This window comes from Tamandua tetradactyla, chromosome 24 (assembly GCF_023851605.1).
Source record: "Tamandua tetradactyla isolate mTamTet1 chromosome 24, mTamTet1.pri, whole genome shotgun sequence".
NCBI classification, from domain to species: domain Eukaryota; kingdom Metazoa; phylum Chordata; class Mammalia; order Pilosa; family Myrmecophagidae; genus Tamandua; species Tamandua tetradactyla.
In genome coordinates, this window is record NC_135350.1 from 39,497,705 (window position 1) to 39,521,419 (window position 23,715).

The 23,715-nt window shown below is 36.6% G+C and overlaps 2 protein-coding genes across 3 annotated transcripts in view; one reads left to right on the top strand and one right to left on the bottom strand.

Moving 5' to 3' along the window:
• Positions 1 to 7,045, bottom strand: part of NUDT9 (nudix hydrolase 9) — a 176,258-nt gene extending 169,213 nt beyond the window's left edge. Inside the window, exon 1 of one of the 2 annotated variants that reach the window (XM_077142895.1) lies at positions 6,922 to 7,045. The gene's annotated coding sequence lies outside the window, so the exon portion shown is untranslated. The remainder of the gene's footprint in view (positions 1 to 6,921) is intronic. The other variant, XM_077142896.1, reaches the window with a different exon arrangement.
• A 45-nt stretch (positions 7,046 to 7,090) lies between these two features.
• The window catches only part of HSD17B11 (hydroxysteroid 17-beta dehydrogenase 11), a 43,172-nt gene continuing 26,547 nt past the window's right edge, over positions 7,091 to 23,715 (top strand). The window contains exons 1-4 of the mRNA XM_077142897.1: positions 7,091 to 7,491; positions 13,101 to 13,208; positions 17,072 to 17,203; positions 18,447 to 18,553. Coding sequence (XP_076999012.1) covers positions 7,282 to 7,491; positions 13,101 to 13,208; positions 17,072 to 17,203; positions 18,447 to 18,553 — 557 coding nt within the window. The 5' untranslated portion in view covers positions 7,091 to 7,281. The remainder of the gene's footprint in view (positions 7,492 to 13,100; positions 13,209 to 17,071; positions 17,204 to 18,446; positions 18,554 to 23,715) is intronic.

The following is a 23,715-nucleotide window of genomic DNA, read 5'->3' on the forward strand; positions in this document are numbered from 1 at the left end:
GTAGGAGTTTTCTTTAGTCTGCTTAGTGTAGATTAAGCAAATAATTTCAATAATATTGCAAGGATTTTAAAGACTTTAATGATTTTAAATGGAAGAGAATGCACTATTTGAAAACGAACACTCTCCTTACATGGGTCAACATAAAAATTACTATTTTTTCTCCTAATTGGACTTAGGGGAAGGATTGAAATGTCCTTTTCCTATATCTATTTGCCTTTTAAAGTCCTACTTATCCTTGGACACAACTCAAATCCAGTCTTCAAAAAAAGCCATTTCTACACTAACCATTGGCATTAATCTCTCTCCTTAATAGGCCCATAACAATTTTTTTTGTTTTAGTTTTTATTCAAATACTTCTCTTTCTTACCCAACATAATTTATTGGTCTATCCTTTCTCTTACATATAAGCTCCTGAAGAGCTCTTGTTCTACTTTATCTCCCTCACTGTGCCTTGCACATAGAATGTTTAATAGCATTTGTTAAATTGGATAAATGAAATTGATAATAATACCTTAAAAGTATTTTAGTAGGAGAAATAAAAGCACTAAAAGAGTTTCTTGGAGAAATAAAGAAGAGGAAGCATTCTTTTCAGTCTTGCCACAGTAAAAGATGGTATTTTCTTTCACTCTTTTACTTTGAAGAGGATCGTTTACATTATTTATTTATTTATTTATAAACTTTTTTTATTAATTAAAAAATTAACAAACAAAACATTTAGATATCATCCCATTCTATATATACAATCAGTAATTCTTAATATCATCACATAGTTGTATATTCATCATTTCTTAGTACATTTGCATCGATTTAGAAAAAGAAATAAAAAGACAACAGAAAAAGAAATAAAATGATAATAGAGAAAAAAAAGACTATACATACCATACCCCTTACCCCTCGCTTTCATTTACCACTATTTCAAACTGAATTTATTTTAACATTTGTTCCCCCTATTATTTAATTTTATTTCATATGTTCTACTCTTCTGTTGATATAGTAGCTAAAAGGAGCATCAGGCATAAGGTTTTCACATTCACAGAGTCTCATTGTGAAAGCTATATCATTGTTCAATCATCATCAAGAAACATGGCTACTGGAACACAGCACTACATTTTCAGGCAACTCCCTCCAGCCTCTCCACTACATCTTGAACAACAAGGTGATATCTACTTAATGCGTAAGAATAACCTCCAGGATAACCTCTCAACTCTGTTTGGAATCTCTCAGCCATTGACACTTTGTCTCATTTTACTCTTCCCCTTTTTGGTCGAGAAGTTTCTCTCAATCCCTTGATGTTAATTCTCAGCTCATTCTAGGGTTTTTCTCAGTCCCTTGATGCTGAGTCTCAGCTCATTCCAGGATCTCTGTCCCACGTTGCCAGGAAGGTCCACATCCCTGGGAGTCATGTCCCACACAGAGAGGGGGAGGGTGGTGAGACGGCTCGTCGTGTTGGCTGGAGAGAGGGGCCGTTTACATTTTTTATAGATAAAGTTTTAATTTTTATGCTTAAATCACAAAGTAATTAAAAATTAAACTAAGAAATTATACAAAATTCTTTGTTTTTCAATTAATGAATTAAATTAATGAATTTAATAACCGAAGATTATTTCCACATAGATCTTCACTTACTTTCAAGTGGAACGGTTTGTGCATTTTTTATATTGCAGTGCAGTTTATAATAAGGTCCTTTGCTTTATACCACAGCCTGAAAAATGAGAAAAATGTAGTGTAAAATAGAATACCCTGGGCAGGCCATGGTGTCTCAGCAGGCAGAGTTCTCACCTGCCATGCCAGAGGCCCGGGTTCAATTCCCGGTGCCTGCCCATGCAAAAAAAAAAAAAAAAAATAGAATACCCTATTGAGAGCTTAATTCGGTCTTCTGTTCAATTCGAAATAGAGAACCTGGAAACATGAGAGTGCAGTCCCTTAAATAAGAATCTTTCAGCACCTGAAAAATGTTTCAAGGGGGAAAAAGCGCCATGGTACAGAGTATCCTTATCAAAATAACGTTACACACCATTGCTAATCTCCAGATTTTCCTGTTAGATGAGCTCCTTAGATGAACACTGCTTTAGTACATTTTAGAGTTTCATGTTTTCTTTACCTTTAAAGTATTATCTCCTCCCTCCGCATGCCTTAACTCTGTAAGCATGGGATTGCTTTTACGATTATCTTAAGTGCGGCCTCTCTCTACAGCTGAAGCAATCCCTGAATGGACTGGTATCCGCAGGCTACTAACAGCACATTCTGCAACTGGAAAGGGGGCTGGTGCCCATTTCATTCACCACAAGTTATGAGTTCTTTATACCTACTTTGTCAAACCTGTATATCACCATAGTTGCAATGTCTACAGAAATGTCCTTGACAGTTGCTGATGGAGAGGCAGGGATAGACAGAGAAGATAGTGTCCTAATATTCTATAGAATGTATACAACTCTTCAAGTTTGGGATTATTCAGGTGAAAGCCATAATGGTACAGTTGAGTTTTTATATTACACAGACAGAAACCAAAGCATTACTGTCTTTGAGTAATCAATCATATCCAATTAAGACAACAATGTTGAATAACTTTATGAACCTGCAGTGAATGATAGCAGACACAAGTCCACGGTAGTGCTTTAAAAAAAAATACATATATTCAGTGTTTCTTCATTTTTCCTAAGATTAGTTCTTCAAAATGTTCATACTTACTATGTAAAAGGCTTTGTTCTAAGTACTTTATAAATGGTAACTTTTTTATTCCCCTTGACGACTCTAAATGGGAGATATTTTGTCTTTATTTTATATAAAATGAAACTGAATCCGAAAAAGTTTAAATGACTTGTCGAAATTCACATAACTAGAAAGTGACAGAGCTAGAATTTGAATCTAACTTCTGAGTTTCTTGTAACACTGCACTGCCTTAGACTTCATAAAGGTCTGTGATTAAATAGTTTAGACATGACACCAATTTCTAGTGATGGAGTCTGTCCCAGGCACTCCAGTTAGGCAATATCATGCTGAAGAAGGCTGCCATTGTAACATGAATGCAAATATGATTTGTTGACTTTCAGCTTTTAGAATCAGCCAATAGACCAATATATAAATAGTATCAGAGCTGATGATGGTAAAGTAAATGTACAGACAATAGAAGTTGGGAGATAAAGGTGGAAAGCTGAAAAAAAAAGACACTCCTTCCCTCCTTTTACAAAATGGGAAGCCAAAAGATAAGGCCAATAATTGCTAAAGAAAGACATAAAAAGTCTAAGTACGTCCCCTGAAGTTTCAAACATAACCAAAACAGAAGTAGTTAAAGTAGTGACATAATTATATTGGGAGGTTGGAGAGAAGGGAATCAGGGATGGAATGGTAAACTACTTCTCAACTGTTTTAGTTTCTCCAATTAATAATATCTATACTTGACAAATCAAGAAATAGCACTGTAAGCTTTATTATAAGCATGGAAGTCAAGTCTGCAAGAAACAGTTAAAAGGGTTGGAATTGGTTGATCTGAAGAATTGGACTCAGATAGAAGGAGATGGCTGAACATGGTGCCTTTTTATTATCAGCCTTCCTGAGCCATATTTAAACCAGATAAAATGATAGATTTATGTGATGTTAAGTTCACATGCCAATTTCTCTAGGTTATGGTGACCAGTTCTCTGGTTAAGCAAGTACTGGCCTGATCGTCACTGTGACGATATTTTATGAATTTAAATCATTAGGCAGATTATATCTACAATCAACAGAGGAGATTGCCTTCAGCAATGAGAGAAGTCTCCCCCAATCTGCTGAAGGCCTTAAAAGGGGAACTGATGATTTCAGCAGTCAGAAAGAATTTCTAGCTCTACTTCAGCCAGCTAGGTTCTCCTAGGGAATTCATCGAAACCTTCATCAGAGTTCCCAGCCTGCAACTTGCCTTATGGAATTCAGATTTACCAATCTCACAGAAGCCAATTTCTATAATAAATCTCACAATATTTATATTTTATATATTACATATATATTATATATGTCAGTTCTGTTTCCCTAGACAACCCTGAATAATATGCTTTTAATATGCATTATTTAAAAAATAAAAAGGTAGAGTTAGATAAATTAATCTCTAACTACCTCCAGTTCAAAATGCAGACTTTAGAGCTGTTTGTGAAGGTTTCTATCCCACGACGACAAGAAAACTGGCTTGAGTAACTGCTAAGTGTGATTTCTTTTCATTCTGAACCTGCTAAGATACCACAGAGCCAGCCTTACAAACATGAACCTGTTACTGGTTAAAATATAATATAGCTATCCTTCATTAAGCACATTTGTGTGCAAGATGCCATGCTTTACGCTTTTTAAACATCTCATTCACTCTTAACAGCAACCGAACTACTATTATACCCATTTTACACAACAGGTAACTGAGACCTCGAGGGAGGTTAAGTCAATAACCAGATATCACACAGCTAGTAAAAGGTTCGACCAGAATTCAAACTTATTGTTATAATGGCTAAATTCTACTACCTTCTCATTAGCTACATTCTATTACCTGTTAATTAGCTTTCTATTACTAAATGATATGAGAGACAGTTCTATTACCTGTTAATTAGCTTTCTATTACTAAATGGTATGAGAGAGAGAGAGAGAAAGGTGTTATGAATGAATGCTGTGATTCAATATTAGGAGTTTTGTTTCTTTTGAATTTTGCAATGATTTAGAACTGGTTAAGCTTGTCTATTTCGCCCCTTAAAAAAGGACAATCTAGTATAATGATGGTGTGCCTAGGTTTAAATTCACTATGACTCTCTGCGATTTGGTTAATTTATTCTTAAACCTTAGTTTCTTCATTCACATGACAGAGATCCCATTGAATCTATAGTTTAAGATTATTGCGGGGACAAAATAAAACGTAGGTGAAGCATTTAGCATAATGCTTGGCCACAGGAAGTGCTCAAGACATTTTTGTTGTTATCATGGAAGGACCCCTTATCCTTAACTATTTTTTTAAGTCACTTCAACATGGAAAGACTGCATAAAATTATGAATCCCCCTATAAAACACTGTAAATTCTCTAAATGAAAAGTATTTTTAAAACCTCAACCATATAAAATCACAAACTTTACCACTGTTTTAAACATCTTTCACAATATCATTTGCATTATAATTATATTAATGTTGATTATAATTTAGAGTTGAGCAGTTGATAAAGCAGTGGGCTTTATATTAACTCATTTGAAATTCATAACTATTCCCTATTGTTAGGTGGGGGGAACCGGGAAGGGCACTGCAACTGGAGCTGTGGAGGCCGTGTCGCCCCTCCCAACCTGACTTCAGGAACTAATGAACCGCCCCTTCCTGACGTCCCCTGACCTCCATCCTTGAAAGCTGCCTGTGCCAAAGCCCACGCGTGCACTCACCTCCCACCATCTTGGGTTCAGTGAGTTCTGCCCAGGAGCGCAGAAATACACCCCACACCCCCACTTTAAATTTCCTGGTGTATCTTTCTTCTTTCTCACCCTTTCGCCTCCTAAACCTTTCACCTATTTATAGATGTTTAAGGAAGTTAAATCACAAACACATATGTGATTCAGATATGACTGCTTCCAAACTCTGAGCTTTTTACTTAGATCAACAGAACCTTGGTCAACTTAGTGGTCAAAATTTTCCTTACATTTTTTTTTTAATAGAATGGACTAGTAATAGCAAAGCTAGAGCCTCAATATATATGAAAGTTAATATATACAAGAATAAACACAAACTCATGTACTACTAGATTGCCATGTAAAATGTAATTTTTTCCTGTAGGTGCTGGGCAAAAAGTTTTACAAGCCCTGACTGTGTGTCTAGCCTCGATTATGCTTTCATTTGCAGTGGAAATTTTAAGAAGTAAATCTGATGTATTCATTTATAAAATAAGGATATAAATATTTTTCTTCTCTACTTCCTAGGAGGTTTTTGAAAATTAAATTAGATAATACACATTGGGAAACTATACAAGTGTTTGTACTTTGTATATTTGGATTTGGGGATTATAAGGAAAAGCTGCAGAAAGTTTTCAGGTTTAAAAAAAAAATAAAACTCCACGGTCGAGTTCTACTTCACCGCCTTTTTGTCCCCTATCATAATGTCGGGTTACTTAAGAAAGAGGAAAGAATATGAATTATTTGTGAACTTCAATTTTTTTGTGATCTTTTAGGCTCTTAATTATAAAAGTTGACCATTAGTGATTCACATGACAAACTTTGCTTTCCAAGCACTGTTGTGTCTTGCAGAAAGCCCAAACCCAATTACTGTTAAGAATCGAATTGAAATAATTCATGTAACAGACAATTATTAAGTTCTTAAACCATTCAAGCCCTGAGTTAGGTCTTTTCTTTCAAGAACCAATCTCTAGGGTTTTTTGTTTATTATTACCAGTTAATATATATCAAATAAATCCACATAAATAGGACACTAAGCCAAAAATTACAGAGGTAATCTTTAGGCAGAGTGATTTTCTTTCTTTTTTATTATTCACCCTAGAGGCAGGGTGATTATGATGGTTAAGAGTTCGCAAATTACTAAAAGTGTAAGACTCCCCCCAGATCTAATAGGTTTCTTTACTTGAGGACAAAGTAGCATTCCTACTATACCGCTCTTTCTTTTGGAACCAATCCTCTTTAATATGAACAGACTTTTCCTGTGGCTTTGATTCTAGCCGTCCTTGAAAGGACAACATTTCCTCTGTCTTCTAGCGGACACCTTAATTCAAACTGAAATCACGTAGCGTCATTCCCAACAGGGGGCAGAAAAAGTGGTTTGCTCTTCAGGATCCTTTAAGACAGAAAACATCTGCATCACTCATCTAGCGACAAGCAACCATGACTTTCAAAAAAACGCCTCTGGACTTTTCGGGAAACTTGTCTCTTATCCTTGTAAGAGAAAGGAATTTATCAAATTTAGGAAGGAAGAGAGGCAACTCACATTCCAAAGTCGGCTCACCAGACAGAGGGAAAATGGGTAAATGACTCTCTCGGCCGCAACGTTGGAGCGCAGCGAAAACAAAAGTAAGAAGCTTTGCTCATTGGGACTTTGACCCTCCCAGATTTCTGAGCTAGCGACGGTCGCGCCGCACTTAGCCCCGAGCCAATTACAAAAGACCTAGCGAAGGCCAGCCCAGCCCCGCGGAAGGAATGGTCTCGGAGTTGTTTATTTCTTTTGCTAGAGGAGCCCTTCCTTACTCTCGCCTTATTCCCTCTGCTTTTTGCAACCTAACAACTCCTCCGAGAGCATTCCAGATTGATTGTTAAAAGAAAACACCAAGAGCTCGCAGCAAGAAAAAGGATGAAATTCTTTCTAGACATCCTACTTTTTCTGCCCCTTCTCATCCTTTTTATATTAGAGTCTTTCGTGAGGCTTTTTATTCCTAAGAGGAGAAAATCGGTCACCGGAGAAGTCGTGCTGATTACTGGAGCTGGACATGGAATTGGAAGACTGACTGCCTTTGAATTTGCCAAACTTAAAAGCAAACTGGTTCTTTGGGATATAAATAAGGTAATAGCGATTACTATGTTTTACTTTCTGGTACCTTTAGGCAACGAACTCTTACAGCATCTCGTAAAGTAGGTAGAAAAAAATTACTACTGCATTTTACAGATTGGGGGAGGAAGGACATGGATTAATTAATGTGTCTGATCACATGATGAACGGACCTAGAGGATGTAAGATTCCCAGTAATTTCCCATCCGTAATTTAACATTGGAAATTTACCCACACTTTTGCACCGAAAACCGTTTGTAATCGGCTCCTGAACCTGATTTCACGATCCATCTGTCTTACTCATATGGAAAAAGTCATCTTTTTAGCTAATATATTAAAAGAATAAGAGGCTTGTACCTAATAAGAAAAAAATCCTAAATGCAGTAATTGATATAAGTGGGTTTAAAAGGTTATGTCTAACAGAAAGCAATATTCCTTTACCATATCAATTGCCAAGAGTAATTTTTAAAAATCATTTTGTGATAAAACAAAAAAATTAAAACTAAGAAAGGCCATAAATGTAATTTTTTTACCCAGGACAGATGTAGACGTAGCGAAAAGAGGGGCACCCAGATACTTTTATTTTGGAGATGCACAAAGGATTTCTGGAAAGAACCTGACAGCCTGAAACACGGTCCATTACACACTAATCAAACAATGATCTAATACTGTAAACAAGAATTCAGAGTGAAGTTAAATGAGCATTAACCCAGTGAGTGGATGATTGAGAGAGCAATCAGCAAATACTTACTGAGTATCCATTGTGTAGATGTTAGGGGCACGGTGGCAAATAGAATAGACAGGATCCTTGCATTCAGTTTAGTCGAGAAAATAAATATTAAATAATCACACGTGCAATGAAAGATACGGGGGCTATGGGAACATGCTAAGAGGATTCAACTAGTGTGATGTAGGTAAGATGTTGGGTGTCTGGCGTGGTGGTGGAGTCAGACACATCTGGGCTCTCCACGGCCTTATCAGGCAACTTACTCAACTTCCCAGAGCTTCAGGTTTCATGAAATAATTGAATAAAATAATAGTGCCTACCTCAGAGGGCCAAGAGAATTATATAAGATGACACATGCAAAGTGTGGTAAACACAAACAAGAGTGTTAGTTATTATTCCATGACTGAGTGACATTTAAGCTAAAATTCAGAGATGAGTATAAGTTAGCTAGGTTAATAGCTGTCAATGCCCAATGCTAGTTTATACAAAGTTTTCTCTGATCTGGAGTGAAATACCTTTATCCAACAACTATTTATTGAGTACATATTCTAGCCAGGCACTGTTATGATACAAAACTAAGGATACAGCGATGGAAGACAAGAGCCTCATAAGTTGGTGAGGATAAACAAGATACAGATTCACCGTATATGTACAAAGTGTAATTGCTGGACGGTAGTAAGTATAAGGGAAAAAATAAAACATGAAAGAAGATGGAGGCTGTGTAGGAATGCAAGGAGGTGGGAAGAGGGTGTTGATCTTATACAGGTGGCCAGGAAAGCCCTCTCTAAGATGGAGATAGGTAAGTCAAGATCAGAAGATGCTGAGGGTACAGTAAGCCCTGCAGATATCTCTGTGGAGGGGGGTCAGCAAATGCAAAGCTCCGAGTTGGAAAAGGTCCTGGCAAAGAGTGAGAAAAGAGAGAAAAGTGAAAGAAAAGGTCTAAATATGTACCATCCAGTACAATAGTAGGTAGGAGTCACCAGCCACATGTGGCTATTGAGCGTTTGAAATGTGGCTATTCTGAATTGACAGGTGCTAAATGTGTAAAATATCTGCCAGATTTGAAAGACGAAAAAAAAAAAGAATGTAAAATATCTTATTAATACTGTTTATATTGATCACATGTTGAAATGATATTTTGGATATACTAGCTTACATAAAATATACTACTAAATTTTAATTTTTAAATGTGGCTACTAGAAAAAATTATATACATGGCTCACATTCTATCTCTAGCAAAGAGCTCCGTATCTTAGTGGTTACTGTGGACTATTGTAAGTACTTTGGCTGTTACTGGGGGAGAGGGGCAATCAAGCACATTTCTTTTGAAGAGGATTCTCTGGCTGCTTTGTAGAGAACACTGAAGGAGAGGCCAGGGCAGAAGCAGGGAGATCAGCTAGGAGACCACTGTGGTAATACAGGGAAGAGATTACAGTGGCTTGTCTGACCAGGGTGGTGAAGTGGTCAGAGAATTAAAGACGATGTAGTGAATTTTTATTGTTAAATTAGTTTAAGTGAAATAATCCATTTTTTTCTTTTGAGATTATGTCCTTCCTATGTTGTTTTTTTTTTTCTTTTTCTTTAGTCAGGAAATTGTTTAATCACCTGCTATAAACTTTAATTCTCCAGTAACTGCAGAGCACTTTTTTTTATACTGAGAAACATCCACTGTACAGTCCAATCATATCATACAATCTGCCCTCTTGGAGTGGTGGATATGTGGAGAATGAGTGAGAAAGTTTGATTGTCATGCAATGCAGCTGGAGTGGTAGGTAGGCGCCAGATCACCTTGTTTTCTCCAAGGGCACAAAGACAGATTGTCCCCAGAGACAGTTTCTCAGATTAGCCAAACCAGCGAGATAACAATGTCCAAATGTATCAATTTTAAGATCTCTGGAACTGGCATCTTCATATCCATCTTTAAATCTTCAAAAAAAAGGAACATGAATTTAATGGGCTACTGGTGGCTTCTGCTTTATTCTACTAATATTGAAGGCATTCCATGAATTGCAATGCTTTCTATAGCATTTTATAGATAATTAGAGAATGCTATATATTATTATAGATTTGTAGAATGCTATAATAATATATAGATAATCTGTCACTTCCTATTTCTTGAATAGCCAGACCATCAACCCAGCACTGACTTTTCTCCACCCACCCCCAACTCCCACCCTTGTGCTAATTCTTTAGATTAGTTGTGAAAGATAAATGACAGTACATGCTAAGCATATAGTGTGTGTTCATTATATGTTTAGTGAGTGAAAGCATGAATTAATGAATGATAAGAAAATTAATGGGAGGAATCAGAAAAACATTTAATCTAGATCATTGTGCAAAGATTTTAGTTGTGCTGTTAGAGGGCAGAGAATGAAGACAAAAGGAGAGCCCAGGATTAAAATTTGAGAGCTGAATCTAACACATTAGGGAAAAGGATACCAAGGGAAATCCTAAAGAGGTTTCACTGTGCTAAGAAAAATTTCAAAGGAGGAATCCATTCTCCCCTGGAGGTCTGCTTATTTTTTATTTCTTACCAAATGACCATGGGAGCTGTCTGAAACTGTTAGTTGAGAAAACGAGAACTGAAATTTATTGCACAGTTCAAAGAGTGCGGAAAGCAGACCTTCGCCTTGTGAACTAGACCAGCGAAGCAGAACAAATACGAAGTAAGGCTCTTTGCATCCACCCACTTGGCCCATTAGTAGCTACAGAACGCCAGCGAGTAATAAGTTTCTGGAAAAAGAATAAACGAAAAATGGACTTATATTGTAAAATTCATTCCATATGAGGACTAAATTTTATAAAGAGAAGACTCAAAGAATCCACATGATATGCTTTTAAAGGGGCGTGTTAACAGCAGCCTATTAAGGCCTGCATACAGTTTTTCTGAGATGTTTTGTATACCTTTGGGAATCCTCGCTTGATTTGCTGCAGCCTGTGAGGGAGATTTCAGTAAACGAAAAGCACCCCATTTCCTTTTATTTCCATAACAAAGTTCAATACACGAAGCGCTCGTTCTTTCCATATGGGTACAAATTTGGTTTTTGCACATTGATTTCTGTTTCACTAGCGAATTTGCACTCTGGTGCTCTGATTCTCCATGTTATCTAGGAGGTAAATGTATTAAATTCTCCCAGGGCCTGTCTACTTGTGCATGAGCTGATGATAATTTCTGGACCTACAGAGCTCACAGATTAGACAATCCAAGATACTTTTTGAGATATTCCCATAAAATAAAAAAACTGTAGAATTGTTCAAAAGCAAACAAGAAAGATAAAAAACAACAAAAACCACCACACTGTTGTATGATTATTAATTTAAGGTGATTCAAAACCAAAGCCCCCAATTGTACTCATCACCCCTTTCCCCAGATCTGCTTTTTTCCTATAATCTCTGTTTCAGTTGTTGTACCACTATCTTGCCAGCTATCCAAGCTAAAAATAAGATCGGTGTCAGCCCCTCCCCCTCCTGACCAGTCACCAAGTCCTGCTGATTTTACCACCCAAGTATTATTTTAAAACATTATTCTCTCCCCTGCATTCTTTTTATTAGTGCCATAATTCAAGTTTTTCTCATCTCATGTCTGGCTCACTATAATTGTCTTCTAATTTCTCTTTATTCCTTCAGTGACATCCCTAAAATCTGCCCTGCAGGTGTTAGTCAGAATAATTTAGATAGTACACAAATCTGACTGTTTAACTGAATGAGTGCCCGCCACCAAGTAACTTTTTGATAAAATCTCTTAATATGACATATATTGCCTTTTATGTGGACTCTTGCTGGCCTTGAACCTTATGATCCAGCAACAAAGATCTACTAGTACTTTCCAAAGGACCAATCTTCTATCCTGGCATGCTCTTTTACCCCCTCTCTCTTTTTTTTATGGTGGTAATATACAGAATATCCCATTTTGACTACTTTCATGTGTGCAATTTCAGTGTAACTAATTATATTCACAATATTGTGCCACCATCATCACCTTCCATTACCAAAACTTTTCCATTATCCCAAACAAAAATTCTATACCAGTTAAGCATTAACTCCCCATTACACACACACACACACACACACACGAACACCACCCCCTAGCTTCTGGTAATCTCTAATCTACTTTCTGTTTCTGTATATTTGCTTTTAGGTATTTCATATACATTTTACCACTTCTTTATCTGGCTGTTCTACTCACTCTTAACTCAGGTATCTCTTCTTCTAGAGTTGTATTGCTTCCCTTTCCCCTGTATTTCCATTTCTCCCTGTATGTAGCTCTATCAGTATACTTACCACAATATGTTAGATTGAACTATATTCAGTCACTTATTACCTATGACTAACAATTTCATATGGTCCAACCTAAATACTACATTTTATGTTTCCCCTACATTGTGAGTTCCTTGAGGTCAGGATTCTGTCATAGTCATATTTGTGTGCACAGGGTTCTTCTAAACATGGTCATTATAATCTGTACTTTAAAAGGTTGTAGTACTGAATGGTCAAATGAGCTATAATTAACTCATTATGTATTTATTTTGCATCCAGTAAATTTATGGTCAGTAGTTTTTACTGATACGGAAAAAAAAGCTTAATATTATTTTTAAAAGCCTGATAAGGAATCCATATAATGATCACAAAGTAGTTGAAATTGATCAATATAAAACTAGCATTTTAAGATTTTTGTCTTCTAAAAAAAAATGCTTGCTTTAAATTCAGTACCAAATAAAGTAAGTTAGTCACAGTACTGAGACTAAAGTGTGCCTAAACCCCTTTCAAAAGCATGTGAATGTTAAATCCAAATTCAAGTTCAAGGAATAATCATATTCTTAATTATTTTCAGCTGCGTGATAATAATATGATAAAGTCATTTATTATATTTTATTGCCCTCTTTTCTGCTTTTGCTAGCATGGACTTGAGGAGACAGCAACAGAATGCAAGAGACTGGGTGCAAGGGTTCATCATTTTGTGGTGGACTGTAGTAACCGAGAAGATATTTACAGCTCTGCAAAAAAGGTGAAAATGTATATTTGGAAAGAATTATATCATGTTAGAGCTGGGAGGGATTTGGGAGATGACCCATTACATTCGTGTTGCAGATAAAGTAGCAGAGAAGTTCTGCGATTTCCGCAAGGTCATGCCACTAGTTAGTGGTAGGCCCAGAACTAGAACCTAGGGCTGTGATTCTCAGACTTTAGTGTGTTCTGGAATCTTCCAGGAAGTTTGTTAAAATTATACATTCTTGGGCCCCACCCCTAGAGGTTATCTCTCAGTAGGTCATTGGTGAAGCTGAGGAATCTACATGTTTTGCATCACTACTACCCATCCCCAGCCCCTTAACCCCAGCTGATTCTGACGCAGGTAATCCTTGGATGACTATTTTCAGAATCACTGGTAGGGTCTTCTGAAGCCCAGGCAGATGCTCTTTCATATAAGCCCAATGGATAGTGGAAAGGAGGCTATTTATAAGAATTAAATTAGAAAGTTAGGATAAACCCATTCTTTACTGAACTTTTATAGTAGATAGATCTGTTTCTTTAAAGCATTGTTTGCTTTTTCTTTTATATGCAGACATGCTGTATATAAAATGTAGTTTCACCCTGAATGCATACTTACATGGATCAGTTAACTAGATATCTTAACATTGGAAGGAAACTACCAATGTTAGTTGGTAGTTCATCAGAATTTCCTGGACGGATTCCTTAAAATCCACATTCCTGGATCCTCACCTCTAGATATTCTGATTCAGTTATGGTTTAAAGATTCAGATTCAAACAGACTTGAGAGCCTCTTTGTTTAGAGAATTTTAGATCTGGGGTCATTTTTAGTTTTTGTTTTTAGATTGTAATCTTTAATTTCAAACTGACGCCTCTACTATTCGTGAAGCCTGAGCTAAATTAAAATAATAGGTAGGCATTACCCAGGCCAAGGGTACAAAATGCCTTTCCAGACAGGGATACTGTAAGAGCAAGACCTACAGGCAAGAAATGTCTCCATTAAACAGTAACTGCTGTGCTTAAATTAGCAAGGATAATCTTTCATAGAAATGTGTATATTGCATGGTGTTTAAGAACCTGGGTTCTGGAACTGGTCTGCCCAGAGTCCAAATGCTGCTCTTATTTGTATGCTAGCTGTATGACCTTGGGCAATTTACTTAACCTTTCAGTGCCTGGTTTCCTCAACTGTAAAACAGGAATCCCAGTAGTACTTACCCCATAGGGTTATTATGGGGATTAAATAAGTTAAGGATGTATAATACTTAGAATAGTACTTGGCACACAGTAATATATATGTATAACTTTGTTAATAGTCATTGTTAAGAGAATTTCTTACCTAAAGGAAAAACATTTGTTTATAGACTCATCTGGAAATAGGCTGTTCTGGACAGGATAATTTTACTATCTTTTAACCTACTACATATATTTTAACTACAGTGTTTTTATGGAAATTATTCTAAAACAGACTATATCCTTTCTGGTCTCCTTAAGTAGAGTATATACAAGGACTGTAATTCTCAGACATTTTGGAAGTAGTTATTTTGATGTGGCTCTTTTGGTTTCAAGACATTTTTATGCCACTTAAACAATTAAACATTCAGTTTTTTCGCATTATTAAGAAAAGTGTAGACCAGGAACTCACATCCTGGGAAGACACTAGGTAATGATGGATTGCTTGAGAATGAAGGTTCAAAATGTCTGGGCGAATTCTTTGATAATATAAAACAGAAGTTTATAGTTTAGAGTCATTAATTTAGAGGTGTTACACTAACTGCATCTATTCAACTGAGTAAAAATGTCCTGCTTTTCTTGACAACTTAGGGTCATTATTCTGAACAACAATTTTCATATTATGTAGACATGTGGCCATAGATGCAAATTGTGTTGATCAAGGGCTAACTAACTTAGCTTGTCTCACTCTTACAAATTTAAATGTAACCTGATAAAATTCAGTTCTGGCTGCTGAGCCCTCTGAAGGGCGCATTGGTATCCTGGTGGGGTGTTGACAGACCTTTGTCCCCTGGCTTCCTTTCTGCTTGAGGTGGTGAGATAAGACAGATCTGGAAGAGTCCCAACTCCCTTATTTACTAGCTGCATGACCCTGGACAAGAATCTTAAATGTTCTAAGTTTCAAATTTCTCACCTGCAAGGTGCATACTAAGAGTTGCTGCCTCACAGAATTGTAATGAGAATTAAATGAGATAAATCATATAAAATGTCTAGCATGGTGAAAGCCTTTAACAGGCTATTACGACATCCCTTTTCCCTCAACCCCCAAAACAGCGTAGCACTCCGTCTAAATAGCTCTATTAATAGCAGTTAGCTTTTATTCGGGACACAAGGTATAGCGAAATGCATTAAGATTTTAGGGTCTACCCACCCAAATTACTTAGTTACTCAAAGAACCAGTTACTTAGCCCTGATATTGTGGTCTTCCACTGGTCCTCCAGTCTTATCAAAAGTAAAGCATAGGGAGGTGCAACGGTGTCTCAGTGGCAAAAATCCTCGCCTTCTGCGCTGGAGACCCAGGTTTGGTTCCCGGAGACTGCCCATGACAAAAAAGAAAAAAAGAAAAAAAAAAAAAGTAAGGCATAAGCATCAAGATCCTTTGAGCTTTCTTATTTGAAGATACTGCTACTAATTATGTAAGAGTCAAAAAATATATAAAAATTATTTTGAAAATAAATTATATTAACTCCAATTCTTCCCTATTGGTTTTTGTTTTGTTTTGTTTTGTTTTGCATGGACAGGCACCAGGAATTGAACCCAGGTCTCCGGCATGGCAGGCGAGTACTCTCCCTGCTGAGCCACGGTGCCCTCCACCCCCTTGTTTTTATTGAAAATAAACAATACTTCCCTATTGAGTACAAATAGTCTTTATAATTCGATGGATGCCTTCTATTGCTGTTAGCAGCTAGCCTTGTTCTTTTGTTTTCTTTCTCAACTGAAATAATTTTACCTACGATAACTGCAATGACCTCTAAAATCTGCCCTTAAAAGCTTATATAAGCTCTTCCACTTTAGCATTGTAATTTCCGAAATGTTCTTCCTTCTGAAGTAATGCCAAAATAGCTTTAATTATCATGGCAAAAAGCCACATACCACACACATACATTAGAAAAACATACATCTGTATTTTTTAATATTAATACCTTATATTTTTAGTTCCACATAGACACCTCAGAAGATTAAGAAATGAGCCTTTAAACATGATATTAACAGATGTGTATAAATGTAATAATGAGCGATAATGCTAATAATAGCAGTTGGCTATGCATGACAGATACTAGGCCTTTTACACCCATTACTTCATTTCTTCCCACCACTCATGGGGAAGCTGCGTTATTATTTCTGTTTTACAGAAGAGGAACTGAAAATTTCAAAGGTCAAGTAAATTGTTCAGGGTCCAACAAATAGTGAGTGACAGAGCCAGGACTCAACTTAGGAGCCTGCTGCCACCTGGTGGAGAAAGGTTGGTGAACAAGAGAATGGAGTGACGATGAAAATAAATAGAAATAAACAAATAAAAGATGTAGCCAATTTAATTATGTAATCAAATTTACACAATTCCCCATAATAGTACCTGAATTTGCCTATTAATTTTTGAACTTTTTTTTGGCTTACGTTTTGGAGTAATATTTTTAAAATAAATGCTGTTATTTGTCACTGGTTATGTTTCCATTAGCCAGATGCCTCTTGGACTATTACCAGTAAAGTCAAGAGACTAACTCTCAAGAGAAAATTTCTACCTAAAAAAAATGTTGAACTTTTTTTATATAAGCACATGTATTACAAAATTACTTTTTTCCCACATGTAGAAAAGTGCGTACAAAACTCATACCTCTTAATGATGCGTTTATTTTTCTCACTTTATTTTTAAAGGTGAAGGCAGAAATTGGAGATGTTAGTATTTTAGTTAATAATGCTGGCGTAGTTTACACATCGGATCTGTTTGCTACACAAGACCCTCAGATTGAAAAGACTTTTGAAGTAAATGTACTTGCTCATTTCTGGGTAAGTATGACTGCTTTTACTAAAGCATTCTTGAATAACCTGAGGATTAAGTTTAAAGTGGCTTTCTCAGCAGACTTAAAGAAATACCAAATCAATATTAAAGTTTTCTCCAGGTGCCTGTTAATAATATTTTATGCAGAGATCATTTTTCAAGCTATAACCAAATCCCATCAATTTATTCTTATATTTATATTTTTTCATCTATCATTTATAAAGATAAATTTAAAATTATAAGGATAAAATTAAAATATTTTATAATATCTTTTGTTTATATCATTTATTCTTCCTCCTCTTTCAAAAAAATGCTAAGCTTCAGCTATAGTGTATGCTTTAGTTCTGAAATAAGCTCTGGGATTTTATTTATTTCTAAATGGGATCTCATCTCTGCCTAAAAGGTGAACCCATTTTGCTTTCAGATTCTTATGAGACTCAGGGCTCATATTATTTTTTTGATCCTAAAATTGCAAACTTTGTCATGAACATCACATTAAATAGTGTGTGTGTGTGTGTGTGTGTGTGTGTGTGTGTGTGTGTGTGTTTGAAGAGTCTGAATATCGCCCAAATGGCCAGTTCCTAAAAGCATCTCTCAAATTTTTCTTGGATTTGTATTTGGGATGACTAATCTCAAAGGAATATTGAGGTTGGTGAAAATTCAGTATTTTTAAAAATTTTAATATTCTCAAGTTATTGGCATCTTTCTTCATACCTCTATGACTTAGGTGTTTGCTTATCTCTCTGCTTCTGTAAAACTGTGGGTATTTGCCTGAACTGTTTTTGCACCCCCAGCACATAATAAGTGCTCAATAAGTATTTATTGCATGAATCACTCAGTGACCACTGAGAGATTTAGTCCCTTCAGTATTTTGACGACATAAACAATTGTCTAACAATTTCATATTAAGTGTAAATTCTTTTGATAACTCTGGATTATTATCCCAATTCAATACATGAGATTGTCGATATAGAAGACATCACTGGCACGGAAAACAGGAGACATGAGAAGTTAGCAGTTGAAATGAGATGGGTTCTCAGAGCTTTCCGTTTTCACTCCTTTGCTAGTTTTTCTAATCTGAGCATCCTTATCTAATTGCTTTATGTTGCCATATTTGTCTATTAACCTAGTTCTTTTTTTTCATTTATACCAGGAGTAATGTTATCAAATTTTTGTTTCAAAATATTCCCAATGGATCTGCCAATCAAAATTAACAGTATTTTTTTCTCTTTTAATAAAAACTATTTGTAGACTACAAAGGTATTTCTTCCAGCAATGACGAAGAATAATCATGGCCATATTGTCACCGTGGCTTCAGCCGCTGGACATAGTGGGGTGCCCTTCTTGATGGCTTATTGGTATGTGAACACATGTTTCCCTAATAGGGTCCGATGCTTAATTTTTGTGCAGTTTTTTTTATTCTGTCTAATGAGGACTACCTTTAAAGAAAATAGATTTGAAATTGCTGAAATAGGTACAAAGAGTTACACGAAGTCTCCTGTACAACGCATCATCGACTTCTAGGTTTCAACTAGCAGACCTTTCTAGAAGTAGCTGCAGGGAAATTATCCAATTACAAGTCAAACACTTAAAGCATTTCTCATGCTTTTTTAGCAGCAAGGAATTATAAAACAAAAGTATTTTTTTACCATGAATAAAAATTAATATTAATAATTTTAAATTAAGCAATGGTTGAAATTTTATGGTTACAAAAGACAGAATAAACAATGGTTGAAATTTTATGGATACAAAAGACAGCATAAGCAATGGTTGAAATTTTATGGATACAAAAGACAGAGTATTGAAAGAGAAAAAGAGACACAATTAGCATAATCTGGTATTCTAAACACTTAAAGCATCCAAACAGTGGAATTGTTGTAAAAAACAATGGAATTGTTGTAAAAAACCACACCACTGAAAGCTTACTGTGGCAAGCAGGCATACTCTGTGCCTCCACTGGACTTTAATGGGTTGGTCAGTGAGGCTATCATAGCTAACGTCATAACCAGGACATCCTGCTCATTACACACACTCTAACAATTCTTGGCTGTTTCTTATGTTTTAGCAAGTAATAACTTTTAACTTGAATTATGATTATGCAAATATAAGTTCACACCTATATAATGCTGTTTTTTTCCTATTATTGTGCTGTTTTAGAAATAAGTACCTAAATTCTAGAAACAACATAGACATAACTGTAAATGTACCAGCAGATATGTGTATAAAAATATAGACGTAGGTGTGGATGGATAATTTGTTGTTATATAAGGTGTATACATATAACTGAGATTTTAAAAGCTGGTGAGTTTATATACCAAACTTTTTACCCTGACCACACTTAGAAAGTGGTTATTCTTAGGCAATAGAAAGTCAAATGATTTTTATTTTGTTTTTTTGTTTTTGTTGTTCATCTACATTATATTTATTTATTTATTTTACTTGAACATATATTTGATTTCTAATTAAAAGATTTAAAAATAAAGACTTGGATTGAATTAAAAAAAAAAAAAACTAGTAAAGCGGTCACAGAAGAGTAATGTAGATTCCAGATTCTATTTGTCTTCTTTGGAGCTATTTTATTTATTTATTTTTAATTTTTTTTAAATATAGCAACAAACACAAACATATTAACTTATGATCATTCTGTTCTACATATATAATCAGTAATTCACAATATCTTCACATAGTTGCGTATTCATCATCATGGTCATTTCTTGGAACATTTGCATCAATTCAGAAAAAGAAATAAAAAGATAACAGAAAAAAATTCATACATACCATACCCCCTACCCCTCCCTTTCATTGATCACTAGCATTTCAATCTAAATTTATTTTAACATTTGTTCCCCCATTATTTATTTTTACTCCATATGTTTTACTCCTTTGTTGATAAAGTAGATAAAAGGAGCATCAGACACAAGGTTTTCACAATCACACATCACATTGTGAAAGCTATATCATTATACAATCATCTTCAAGAAACATGGCTACTGGCAAACTGCTCTGCATTTTCAGGCAGTTCCCTTCAGCCTCTCTATTACATCTTGACTAACAAGGTAATATCTATTTAGTGCGTAAGAATAACCTCCAGGATGACCTCTAGATTCTGTTTGGAATCTCTCAATCATTGACACTTTCTTTTGTCTCTTTTCCCTCTTCCTCCTTTTGGTCAAGAAGGTTTTCTCAATCCCTTGGTGCTGAGTCTCAGCTCATTCTAGAATTTCTATTCCACGTTGCCAGGAAAGTCCACACCCCTGGGAGTCATGTCCCATGTAGACAGGGGGAGGGCAGTGAGTTTGCTTGTTGTGTTGCCCAGAGAGAGAGGCCACATCTGAGCAACAAAAGAGCTTCTCTTTGGGGATGACTCTTAGGCCTAATTTTAAGTAGGTGTGACTAATCCTTTGTGGGGTTAAGTTTCATAGGAACAATTGATGGCTCAGCCTATTGCTTTGGTTGTCTTCACTGCTTGTGAGAATATCAAGAATTCTACTTGGGGAAGTTGAATTTTCCCCCTTTCTCACCATTCCCCAAAGGGGACTTTGCAAATACTTTTATTCACTGTTCAAATCACTCTGGGATTTATCAGGGCATCACTCTGGAGAAACCAACAAAATCTCATGCCCTACTCAAGGTTCCATGTGCTTATGGTGTTTAGTTAAGCTGTCCACATAAGTTATATTAGGACATGCACTAGTCAAAACATAAATTTTGTACAAAATAAACATTTTTTGCTTTAGTCTCACACATAAGTTAAAATTTTAAAGTATTAATTACCATCTGTGGTAGTTAGATTCAGTTGTCAACTTGGCCAGGTGAAGGCACCTTATTCTGTTGCTGTGGACATGATCCAATGGTACATGAATGTCATCTGTTGCTCATTTCATCTACAGTCAGCTAGGAGGCATGCCTGTGGCAATGAATGATATTTGATTTAATTGGCTGGTGCTTAAATGAGAGAACGCAATGTAGCACAGCCCAGGCAGCTTAGCATACCTCATCTCAGCACTCACAGCTCAGCCCAGGCCTTTGGAGATGCAGAAAGAAATCACCCCAGAGAAAGTTGTTGGAACCCAGAGGCCTGGAGAGAAGGCCAGCAGAGATCGCCCTGTGCCCTCCCACATAAGAAAGAACCTCAGTTGAAAGTTAGCTGCCTTTCCTCTGAAGAACTAATGAAATAAATACCCTTTTATTAAAAGCCAATCCATCTCTGGTGTGTTGCATTCCAGCAGCTAGCAAAGGAGAACAGATTTGGTACTGGAGAGTGGAGTTCTGCTGCTGTTTACAAATACTATGCATGTTAAAACAGCTTTTTAAATGGATAAGGGGAAGATTTTGGAGGAACTGTGACGAGAATGATGGAGAAGTCCTGGAGTGCTTGAAGAGACTGTCGGTGTAAACGGAACCACTGTCAATCTGGACAAAGGGGGACACAAAAGGGAAAAAATGGAGTTTGCAGAGTGAGAACCATGGAAGCTTGGGTCTGAAGCCAAGAAACCTCAGCCAGGAAAGTGGACCCACCCATAGACATGGAGAGGGTGAGTTTACCCTGAAGGCAAGGATGAATCTCCCACTTCGTTGCAGTGGAAGAGTTGTGCCACCTCAGACCTTTGAGAAGCTACAGCACGCTCCTTGGGGACTGAGGAGAGCCTGGCTGCCACCACATGGAGGGGTTGAGTGTGTCCCCTGGAAATGGCAGAGAGCCCAGGTGTGGCCCTGATGCTTGGAAGGGGTGGAGCCGAGAAGGAGGTGGTCTCCTTGACGTCCCCCGAGGTTGATTTGGAAAAAAGGCAGGCCATTGCATAGGCCCTAGGAAAGGATGGGACTGCCAGTTTCTAAAGCTGAAGGATACATGACTTTCAGACTTTGAAATCCAATGGTGTTTGCCCTGCAGGTTTTCCTCCCAATTTCTCCCTATGGATCTTGTGACTGTCCCTCCTTTGCATATTGGCACCAGACAACTTGTTTTGAGATTCACAGGTCCACAGACAGAAGAGAATTTTTTGCACCTTAATATTGTTTAAGGTGATGCATGTAGTTGCCAAGTTGTCAAGGGGTGGACATGTGATAGATTTAGTTGTCAACTTGGCCAGGTGAGGGCACCTTGTTCTGTTGCTGTGGATATGAGCCAATGGTACGTGAACATCTTCTGTTGCTGATTACATCTGCAGTCGGCTAGGAGGTGTGCATACTGCAATGAATGATGTTTTTTTTTTCTTAAATACCAAAAACTACCAAATGCAAACATTTCTTAACTTTTGATCATTCCATTCTATGTATATAATCAGTAATTCACAATATCATCACATAGTTGCATATTCATCATCATGATCATTTCTTGAAACATTCACATCTAGTCAGAATAAGAAATAAAAAGAAAACAGAAAAAAATTCATATATATCATAGCCCTTACCCCTCCCTTTCATTGATTACTAACATTTCAAACTAAATTTATTTTAACATTTGTTCCCCCTATTATTTATTTTTATTCCATATGTTCTACTCATCTGTTGACAAGGAGCATCAGACACAAGGTTTTCACAATCACACAGTCACATAGTGAAAGCTATATATCATATAATCATCTTCAAGAAACATGGCTACTGCAAAACAGCTCTACGTTTTCAGGCAGTTCGCTCCAGCCTCTCCATTACATCTAGAATAACGAACAAGGTGATATCTACTTAATGCGTAAGAATAACCTCCAGGATAACCTCTCCAGTCTGTTTGGAATCTCTCAGCCATTGACACTTTGTCTCATTTCCCTCTTCCCCCTTTTGGTCGAGAAGGTTTTCTCAATCCCTTGATGCTAAGTCTCAGCTCATTCTAGGGTTTTTCTCAATCCCTTGATGCTGAGTTTCCGTTCATTCCAAGATCTCTGTCCCACGTTGCCAGGAAGGTCCACACCCTTGGGAGTCATGTCTCACGTAGAGAGGGGTAGGGTGGTGAGTTTGCTTGTTGTGTTGGCTGGAGAAAGAGGCCACATCTGAGCAACAAAAGGGGTTCTCTTGGGGGTGACTCTTAGGCCTAATTTTAAGTATGCTTGGCCTATCCTTTGTGGGGTTAAGTTTCATATGAACAAACCCCAAGACTGGGGGCTCAGCCTATAGCTTTTGTTGTCCACACTGCTTGTGAGAACATCAAGAATTCAACTTGCGGAAGTTGAATTTTCCCCCGTTCTCACCATTCCCCAAAGGGGACTTTGCAAATACTTTTTTAAATCACTGTTCAAATCATTCTGGGATTTATTGGGCATCTCTCTGGGCAAACCAACAAAATCTCATGTCCTCCTTGAGGTTCCATGTACTTATGGTGTTCAATTAAGCTGTCTACATAAGTTATATTAGGAAATCCACTAGTCAAAATATAAATTTTGTACCAAATAAACATTTTTTGCTTTAGTCTCACACATTAGTTGAAATTTTGAAATATTGATTACCATCTATTTTCAGCACCCTTCAGTAATGACATTCCTTTGTTCTTCCTCATGCAAAAACGTTTTTAAAATTTGTACATTGAGTC